Genomic DNA, 10,676 nt, shown 5'->3' with positions numbered 1-10,676 from the left:
GGAGCCTCGATGTGGATTCCATAAGGGTCATGAACTCAAATTAAGGCTGAGTCTATAAATCCCTGGATCCAAGTGCTTGGCCACACATGGGAGTTAGCTGAGCCTTTAATCAGTGATTGCCGGGCCCCACCCCAGGACTACTGACTCGGCACCACCGGTTGGTTCCACAGTCCCTGTAATATGTTCCCACATGATACGTATGGATCCAACCAGGAGTCAGTCTTGGGACTGGTGTTTTGGAACCACGACTCCAAATGAGACCCAGTCGATGGATCAGAAGTCATTCTCTGTCACTTTGACCTCTGTGATGTTAGGACAGCTATTTAACTCCCCGAACTTTCTAGGTTATATTCTGTCAAGTGGGGATCACAGTTGCCCCCACTTCCCAGGGTGGATATGGGGTTCAATAAAATATTCCATGGAAGGGTGTAGCACAATGTCCGGGCACATAAATATTCAATAAATACTTATCGCTGATTATATTGTATTATTTCATCATCTGTGGAATTAATCTCTGTAAATGGTTTCTTGTAACAGAATTGGAAACAGACTCTGGTATCTAGCAGACTGTCAACAAAAATACATGAAAGAAAGGAAAAACTTCAAAGTTTATTAAACATTAAGAATAACAGACAGATTAAAATTTGCATTTAACAGCAGAAACCCCACCAAATATCATGTATACAGTTAAACTGACCTCATGTGAACTTTTACCTGCTTGGCAGACGCAGTCTTTGTGGTGTCAGCCAAAAAGATAATGGTAGATTATCGTTATGTTTGGTAAAGTGCTCCAAAATCAAAGATTTTTTAATGTCTTGACTTAAATTATTTACACACACACACTCCCCGACATACATCTGGCCCTCTGCAAAATGTTCCAAATTCAGTTGCCAAGTCCAATTCATTAAGGTCTAGGCTAAGGCTTTGCTTATTTTAAAAAAAAAGCGTTATTAATTGTAGAGAAAATCTGTAGGAGACGTTGGCTTCACCAGCAGGGGCCTAGGTGCCCTTGGCACGGAGCTGGCAGACAGAGCAGGTGCCTACCTCAAGGAGGACGGAGAACCTAGTGTCCCGTCACCTGCAGCTCGCTGGCCCTGGGCTATAAGCCCAGGCCTCCACTCCCCCTGCACAAGCAAGCAGTTCAAGCTGGCCTGCCTTGGGATCGCTCTGGTTAACTCTGATCAAGTCTGAGTTTTCCTAAAAGGAACATTAGGGGGAAATTAGATAAACTACTGGGGGTAAAAGAAAAAGTATAACATAGCATTTTACAGATGTTCTACCTTGGGGCAGTGGGAGAGACATCCATTTAAAATTCTTCCAAAAATAAACCTAGGACCTTTCAGACGCACGTGGAGAATTATTTTGAGCCCATTCACAAAACCAGTGAGTTGGAAGGAAGCTCTGGCTTCGTTTCTAGCACAGCTCCCCACCCTGCCGAAGCCAGAATCGCATCTGCATGCTCCTCCAACAAAGGGTCCTTCTGCTTTAAGGGACAGTCTTGCAGGTGCCTGTCACATTCACAGGCAAAAGGCCTATCACACCTGGCCCACCAGCAGGGTTTCAATAGGCAGGCGCTTTCTCAAGAGAAGAAAAACGGTCACTCCCAGCCCTCCCACTTCCTACGTCCCTCTACAAGGCAGCCTGCGCGGAAGGCTCGCAGGATCAATTTTTGCCTTTCTTTGCAAGTCTAGTCCGAGGAAATGGCGACGTAACCCTATCAGGAAGTCCCAGACCACTCACCCCAAATCATGTCTAAATGACGTTGGCATGATATGATGTGGATTCATTTTTTATGGCCAAGTAATCAATCTCTGGAAAGATGCTCGTGATGAAAAGGTGAAACATGACAACAGGACTCAGAATGGCTGCCGTCTGCCGAGCTCATTTGACTCTGGTTGGTCCGAGCCACTCATTCCAGACCGGGCCATGGCCTCCCGTGCCATTTAGCAGAACTGTCCTATTTACTAGTGAACCGCCTAAGAAGTGAGTGCTTGTGTGTATGTGTGGGGACAATGACCTACATATAAGGCACCTGTACAGACTCCAAAGCTTAAAAAAAAAATTTTTAAGACGAGGTAGGTTTCTGAAACCTTTCCTGGCACGTGAAAGAATACGTTTTATGATGCTCTTTTTATTTCTTCTCCTAAAAACATTTGTGATGCTCATTGGATATACACAATCTCATTCCAGGAAAGACCAGTGCTCAAATACAGTATTTGTTTGGCTACTGTTTTATATGTCAGTGAATTTGAGTGGTCCAGGGTACAATCCCTTCAACACATCTCCACACAATTCTAGCACGTCCCCCTGCTTTAGGGAGTACGGCCATTTACCCACTCTGCTGCGTGAGCCTCATTACCAATGAAAAGGCCAATTCCGTGCTCATGTGTGTCTCCTGCTCGAGACTGCCAGAGGCCTTGTTTCTTTTATTATTTACCTGAGCACTGCATTAACATTCCAACACTCATCCATCTCCCACTGTAATCTGTAGCCTAGGACAAGGTGAACACCTAGTAGGAATCACCTACTAGTCAGGTTTTCCAAGACTAACACCTTGAGACTACTGCTGACAGATTGACAATGATGGCCCTAGGTCACTAATGAATTAGCGACTCTGGAGGCAGGAAACTAGAAAAAAAACCATAGATGAAACGCTATTTTAATCTAGCACAAAATGTTGCTTTGCGATAACAGCAGAGTCTCTTGAGATTACACAACTTATTGAAATGAAAGAGCAATCTTTAAAGTCAAAACATCCAGTAAAGTATAAGCCACACACACACACAAGCACCGTCGTCAACTGTAGACTGCCTAAGATGCACGTGCCCAACGGGGAGGACAGAACTGTTTGGGGTGCTTGCACTGATACTCCATTCCCGGAAGTCATCATTTTGAAGTGAACATTTTTAGTGGCAGATGCTTTTCCTAAAAAACACTGTATCATCCAATAAATATTTGACTAACAGCCACTTTGTGCTTTTGGGTGACGTTAACTGACTTCTTTCTGGGACCTACTAGGAAACAAGAAGTTTCCTTTTATATTTTAGAGCAGGCTTCATCACAGCAAGCCTTGTTACTGTCACAAAATTTTAAAGCGGAAAACATGCTGACGTGTCAGTGGTAGGCTTAGAATACTAAAGACTTCAAAACCCCCAAGCCCTCTCTGTACAACATGGATGAATATATATCTTTGCTATATAATTTCAAAACATGGAATAGTTCTCCTTTTCTCTTTGCTATATATAATATATGTCTTCCAAAATACACTGTCAGTATTTATATCTGAAAAATACTGTACAAAAAAAAAGAACTTCCTATAATTACTCTGTAGAAACATTAAACAATTTAATAACCTCTCCTTTTGGTCTGTAGTAAACATTTAAATTGATTGGGTTAACCACAGTTTGTGACAACACCATCCCCTTCTGAGATACACCAGTGTCTTTTACATTCATTTTTCAGAAGTCCACTTGACAAAAGCACGCACGAGAATAACAAAAGCAAACGGAGAATAAGAAACAGAAGCTCCAGACTCATTACTTGACGAAGCATTCAGAAATGGCGTCACTAGGAAAAGGGGTCTTTTACAAAACACCAACTCATGAACTTAGCTGATTTTTAAAAACAGCAAGGTATAATTCACAAAAATATATATAGTACAAAAAAATGGGGAAAACGGAATCTTAAGGAATTATTTTGAATACCAAGAGGGGTATGGAAAAAGTTAACTATAAAAGTTAGGGTGGGGGAGGGGAGAAGGGAGAGAAGAAAACCAAACATATCAATGTCAAAAGCTGTTCCAAGATGCATTTTTTTTTTTGGCTTGTATACTGTTAAATGAAGCCCTCCTCCTTAGACCGGCCGTTTCCCTCTGCTTCCCTGTCCTGGGGAATGTTCTGGGCATGCTCAGATGCATTACTGTAATTTTTGCTTTGTAAAAGAGGGTGAAATTCTTAGGGAGGGAAAAAGATCCTACGTCCACTAGTAATACTCAGGCAGCATGCTCTAGCGTACAATAGGATTATTGCTTCAGGTACAGACAGTGCAAAAACACACTCTGTGTTCTATAATAGTACTCTTACTTATCCGGGGTTGGCAGAGTTCAAAGGAAACTTAGTGGATCGCGGTTAAGTAAACGTGGGATCTAAGACATCTAAACGGCACTTTCAATTTGAAGATGATTACCCTCCAAACTGAAATAGGAGGAAAGGACTCTATAACTGAAGAGAGCTGCGGGGCAGTGCTCAGTTATTCTGTGCACGGGATCCGCATGGGAACTTAGAAACCGAACGAAACAAGAGCTGGTTGCCTGGGAAACAGAGAGCTACTGTTTTATCAGGGCCCTTTCCAGCGGATCCAAACCCAGGGTCCTGGACAAGCGAGGAGCGCGAACATGAAGCCACGTGGAAAGGGCAGGAGTGGGGCAGAGGGGAGAGGCGGGGCAGGAACACCCACGAGAGGTCTCCAGAGTCCAGTAAAAACATGGCACCTTTTTTTTTTTTTTTTTTTTTTTTGGAGCTAAAACAGGATGAGAGAGTCATCTGAAAATGGCAAGTGCAAAGGAATGCGCGCACCAGAGACCACACAGGAGCACCAGCGCGCGCACTTGCGCAGACACCACAATGTGAGTTGGCTCGTGGATTGACGCCGCGGGTAAAGTGCTGATGTCAGGAAGGTTGGTTCGGGTGCGGTGCTATCAGACAGGAAAACAAGTGTCCATCCAGGCAGAAGCCAGCCCCTCTCCCCACCAGATGCCACCCTAGATGCCAGGCTACAGGGGCCCGTGCCTGGCCTCGTACTTGGCCAGAATGTTCTTGCACTTGCCCAGCTCCTTGCGCAGGTCCGCCACCTCCTGGCGGAGCGCTGAGTTCTCCTTCTCCAGGAACGAGGCCCGGATGGCGATCTGGTTCTCCTTCAGCCGCCGGGCGTCGCGGGAGCGCTTGGCTGCCATGTTGTTCTTTCTGCGCCTTGCCCAGTACTTGTCATCCTGCTCGGTAGTTACACAAGGACAAAGAAACACGATATTAGATTTCAGCAGGGCCGAGTGCCCTCCCCCCCAAGGTGCCTGAATGTGTGTCTCCTTCCTGGACAGTCTCCACGCCCCGTGGGCCCTGGCTTCCTCCCCGGGGCCAGGAACCACCTGCCACAGCACGCTGCTACTCCCTTTGCCCACGAGGTGGCCCACGAGGAGAGCTCAGAGGCTGAAAACACCAGTGGCTCACCCAACAGCCTTCAATTGCATCCCAGGTTTCTCTCCTCCTCTTGTTGAGAACTTGATTTTATGAACCCTTCTGTTCCATGGACACTCCTATGCTTTTTGATATAACTGGATATAATATTGTCGGAAGGCAGCTTGGCAATATCTATCAACTATTTAAATGCACGTATCCTTAGTGATCTAGCAATCCCACATCTAAGATCTCATCCTGCAGCAATCTTCAGACCTGTACACCCAAACACAGGCAGAAAATTTTGACCACTGTACTGTTTGCAACACACACACACACAAAAAACTGAGAGAAAACACCCTAATTATTGGTAGGAGTTTTAATAACTACGTTACGAATACTCTGCAGCTGAAAAAATAATGATTTAGTTCAGGGGTCGGCAAACTCATTAGACAACAGAGCCACATATCAACAGTACAACGATTGAAATTTCTTTTGAGAGCCAGAGTTTTTAAACTTAAACTATCTAGGTAGGTACATTCCTTATCGAGGTAGCGCCCGCACGTGGTATTTTGTGGAAGAGCCACACTCAAGGGGCCAAAGAGCCGCATGTGGCTCGCGAGCCACGGTTTGCCGACCAGGGATCTAACTGAACCAGAGAGATGTTCCTGGTATCCTGGTATACCACTATGTGGGTAGAAACAATGGTGATCTGTAGATAAATATATATGGTCTCATCCACTTTGGTTTAAAAAAATCATATTATGTATTCATAGAAAGAGGCCCAGCAGGATTAATGCCCAGCTGTTAGAAGTGGTGCCTTTGGAAGGGGATTCAGGGACAGAGGCCCAGGACAAGAGGTAGGATCTTTAACATTTTATCTTATATCCTTTTTAACTCTTAGAACATTATATAATGGGTATTGTACACTTTGGTAATTAAAAACAGAAACTTAAAAAATCAACTTCTACCTGCCACTGATCAGTATTTTCATGTTGGTGGCTGGCATTTAAATAATTTCCTCTAATTTCCTGTTTAACTGTTCTCTAGACCTTATTAGCCTGAGTCATGTTTAACTGTGACCAACAAGAAAGCAATCCCTTCCCCCTCCCCCGCCACTCCACAACTGCCTAAAGGCAGCCGCCCTGGGAAGATCAGGAAAGGCAAACCTGTGAACTTCTTTTAGACCCTCCTGATTGATTTATGGTGCCACCTGGTGAATTCTGCCACCTCCCCCACCCCCACCCCCATTTTTCTCCAACAACTTGCAAGAGCGAATCCCTGGCTCCTAGCAAGCCTAATACCTGTAGTTACATGCCACTCAGAACGCGTGGGTGAGGCCAGTTCTCAGTCTCCCCCAGGATTCCAAGGGGCAGCTGGCACTGGAGGAAGTCACCCGGGCTGGGGTCAAGGCTGCAAGCCAGGTCCAAGTCAGTGGTCCGCCCCCAAGCCCGCCCATTCCCCTCAGCAGACACGTGTGCCCCTGCGCAGAGACAGGAAGTGTGGCACAGAAAGGGTGGGCGGCCACCTCCCCCTGCCATTCACAAGCTGGGACTGTTAGCTTAGTTACAAAGCACTTCCAGCTTTTTACACGTTCCATAATATGTAACGAAATGAAAAAAATAAATGACCTTCATAAAAGTACCAGAACTCTCCTGAGAGGAGGAAGCGTGGCACAGGTGTGTAAGGGCTGTTGGTGGGGTCTGTTACCTGTGCTTGCAAAGGGGGCGGGAAGAAGGGAAGAGGCCAGGCCAGCGGGGGGGAGAGAGAGGCTGGGGGCTGGGAGACTTCTTCGCAGGGCTGAACGGGCCCAAGGGAAGCCTCGGGTTCTGATGGAAGCTGTCTGTGTCCCTCTGATGGAAGCCCCAGCTCCGCCCCCTGGGGGTGTCAGTCTACAGCACTCCTCCGTGCTCCTGGGAGCGGGGCTTCCCAGATCATTCCAAAGAGGGGCTGACGTAGGGCGCATCAGAACCTGCATTCGGGACCAGGAGCTCAGGAGGTGACTGCGTACCTGGGAACAAGCCCCTGGGCAGTTGCTGAAGCAGTGTTTGTGGTGGGCAGACAGGTGGGGGGTGTAGGCCATGGACTTGGTGGTTTGAGACCCGGTCACAGGGACCGGGAAGTCACCAGCTGACCTCAGCATAACAACCGACTTCTCTCTCTAGAGCCCTTCTGCCCTCTCAGGTGTTTGCCTTTCCCAGCCTCACCTGTCCGCACATGCAGAGGAGTTGCGACAGGCCAGGCGAGGAATGGGGAAGTGCGGACAGGAATGGAGCAGAGGCCGCAGGAGGCAGGAAGGTTGGGAGCCCTGCTCTGGCTTTAGGAAAACCAGGTGCTGCCCTTGTATCACCGAATGGTGGGGGGAGGGGAACGTGTGGGGGGTGGGAGGAGGGCGCAGGCTACTGAGTGGGGACAGGGCATCACATCTCCTGTCCCCTTCTCCTCTACCGCCCGGTGCACATGCCCTCTGGCTGCCAGCTACCCCCCAAGTCCTGTCCCATCATCTTCCTGAGGGTCTCATGCTTGATGCCTCCTCCCCCAACCAGCCCTCTCCTGACTGGTCAACATCCCTTTTTGTCACCAGACTAGAAGTTTCCCGAGGGCAAGGAACAACGTCAGTGCTGGCTCACCTAGGAGCCCCCAGCCCCTACGGGGCTTGGCACACACTAGCATCTGAAAAATATTGGTCCAGTGAATGAATGGACATTGAAAAGTACTCAAACATCAAAGTAATTTAACTGTTTCCCAGCTAGGGATCCCAACATGCCTGCCACCCCTTGATTCCCCCAGGGGATGCACGCTGACGGGAGGAACCGCTCAGGGAAGGGAGTTCAGGCAGCTGTGGGGGGAGCCCGTGTTGCTCAGTAGCTTTGCTCATCCAATGCTGGGGGCCACAAACACCGCTCCTGCCCACCCCAGCTCAGCGCCCTCTGCTGGTCGGACGGAGAAATAGGTTACAGCTCTGCTTCTCGCTGCGCATGAGTTGGGTTTGTGGTCTGGGTGGCCTGAGCCTTCACTTCCAACTGAAGAAATCCAAGGACACATGGCAGGGGAATGCTCTGTCTGCCCCCCACCCCAACCCACCACCTGCCACGTGAAAAGGTAAGGCCTGGCCACGACAATGGAAATATGCACCACCCTAGCAGAGACTGTTTTCATGTGATCTCTTGGTTGCCAAGGTTACCTGGGTCTTTAGGTAAACCTGCTCTTTGCTTTGAACCTGTAAATCCGCAGACACTGGGAGGGTCTGGCAGGAAGTTACATCTACTACTCAGCAGCATCCTTTCAAACTACCCTCTGTTCAGCAGGGCATCCATGCTGCGTGGGTTCCCAGGTGTGGTGTGAGAGCCCAGCTCTAAAATGCCACAGAACTGATGGCTGAGAACACAGGTGAGGAGAGCCGGCAGCTGAAAGAAGACACCTAGTCGCCCAAGGCCCTAATCCCATGGCTCCCCCTTCGCACCCCGGCGTGGGCTAACCATCCATTCTCTGACTCGTTTCGCTTCTCTGGTGTTCCACGATGCACTTTCCTCTTCTGATTCTCAGGGTGACAGCTCCTGGTTTGTCACCCAAGAGCCCCTGCTGTAGCCCTCGTCAGGGATCTTCCTGGAAGCCGGATGAGTCGGGGGCCCGGCCGGGCCGTCCTCGGGGGGTAGCAGTGCTCACCCTGTTTCACCTTTCTGCTCTTCCATTTCCTCACCTGCACAATGGAGGCTTGGTCTAATGGCTCCCGGAGTCCCTCTCCTCCCTGACATTGGACTATTCCGTATCACTCAAGAGAACCTCAGGTAGGCAGATAACGCAGGGATTTACATCATTTTCCCCTCCTTTTCCCTCCAGTGTTCTTTCTAGCCAGGAGAAGCAGAAGGGACTGGTCTAGGTCAGTCCCAGGACAGCATTCCAAACTCCCGCCAGCCCAGTCTCGAAGTGACTTTCCATCAGAACCACATTCAGGTCTGAGGAATGGGGGTCAGAAGTTAGAAAAGGACTAAGTATGCCTGGTTCCAAGGCCTTAAACGTATATAATCATATTGCTGTTGTCCATATGATTGGAACAAACACAGAAAATTCTAAGCAATAGCTAATCAGAAGTGGCTCTAATTTGGGAACAGTGGACAGCACGTCATTTTGGAAAGAACCCCCTTCCTCAGTTATCAATAAATGCACCAGAACAATTGTTTTAAGTTGCATCTGACTTCCTAAGATAAATCTATTTTCCTCTAGAAATAATGGATCCCTTCAGCACAGCAGAGAAAAACCAACTGGGAATTAATGTTTTGTAGAGACATTCAAGTGATCAGTGCTTGAGACAGTGACTATTACATACAAACAGTGGCAGGGAACCTGCCAGCTTCTGTAACAAAATCCCACCCTGGTCACGCAAGGTTGGCAATGTGGGGAGGGTTCCATCCTGTCTCCAGCTGTTATTCCCTGAGGCCTTCCGGGAAATGGCAGTGATTAATTATCAATAAATTCCCACAGGCACCTGACCACGTGGTGGTCCGGTGGATAGAGCGTCAACCTGGGACACAGAGGACCCAGGTTTGAAACCCTGAGGTCACCGGCTTGAACACGGCTAATCTGGCTTGAGCATAGGCTCACCAGCTGAATGCTTAAGTCATCAGCTTAAGCACAGGATCACAGACATGAGCCCATTGTTGCTGGCTTGAGCAAGGGGTCACTGGCTCAGCTGGAGCCCCCCTGTCAAAGCACATACGAGAAAGCAATCAATGAACAACTAAGGTGCTGCGACTACAAGTTAATGCTTCTCATCTCTCTCCCTTCCTGTGTGTGTGTGTCTGTCTGTCTCTTTCTCTCTCTCTAAAAAATAAATAAAGGCTTGACCAGGCGGTGGCGCAGTGGATAGAGCGTCGGATTGGGATGCAGAGGACCCAGGTTCGAGATCCCAAGGTCGCCAGCTTGAGCGCGGGCTCATCTGATTTGAGCAACAGCCCACCAGCTTGAACCCAAGGTTGCTGGCTCTAGCAAGGGGCTACTTGGTCTGCTGAAGGCCCGCAGTCAAGGCACATATGAGAAAGCAATCAATGAACAACTAAGGTGTTGCAACATGCAATGAAAAAACTAATGATTGATGCTTCTCATCTCTCTCTGTTCCTGTCTGTCTGTCCCTGTCTATCCCTCTCTCTGACTCACTCTCTGTCTGTGTAAAAAAAAAAAAAAAAAAAAAAAGTTTAAAAAATAAATAAATAATAAATAAATACATTATTCCCTTGGAAGACTAGAAGGTCAAGGTGCCCTTCCCAAATAATTATTTCTCTTTCCAAACTTGAAAGGTTTTTGTTGGGTTTTATCAGGCTTTCATGGGTTTCCTTGCAGAGAGTAGGGGGTTTGCTTCCTTCATGGGCTGCAGATCACCTCAACATTTTACTGCTCCTCCTTATTTCTGTGCACTGTCAAGACACAAAGGCATGTTTCTGAAGACACCCACAGAGGAAGCCACTTGCCGAAGTCACGCACCAAGAAACAGGATTAGAAATCAGAAGAGTC

General features: G+C 47.9%; 1 protein-coding gene across 2 annotated transcripts in view; it reads right to left on the bottom strand.

Moving 5' to 3' along the window:
- Positions 1 to 580: 580 nt before the first annotated feature.
- HLF (HLF transcription factor, PAR bZIP family member) overlaps positions 581 to 10,676 on the bottom strand; it is a 57,695-nt gene continuing 47,599 nt past the window's right edge. The window contains exon 4 of one of the 2 annotated variants that reach the window (XM_066364609.1): positions 581 to 4,990. In XM_066364609.1, the coding sequence (XP_066220706.1) occupies positions 4,772 to 4,990 (219 nt within the window). In that variant the 3' untranslated portion in view covers positions 581 to 4,771. The remainder of the gene's footprint in view (positions 4,991 to 10,676) is intronic. The other variant, XM_066364610.1, reaches the window with a different exon arrangement.

The sequence above is a fragment of the Saccopteryx leptura genome, chromosome 2, assembly GCF_036850995.1.
Source record: "Saccopteryx leptura isolate mSacLep1 chromosome 2, mSacLep1_pri_phased_curated, whole genome shotgun sequence".
Lineage (NCBI taxonomy): Eukaryota > Metazoa > Chordata > Mammalia > Chiroptera > Emballonuridae > Saccopteryx > Saccopteryx leptura.
The sequence above is the reverse complement of the archived record's forward strand: the minus strand, read 5'-3'. Positions and strand labels throughout refer to the sequence as shown.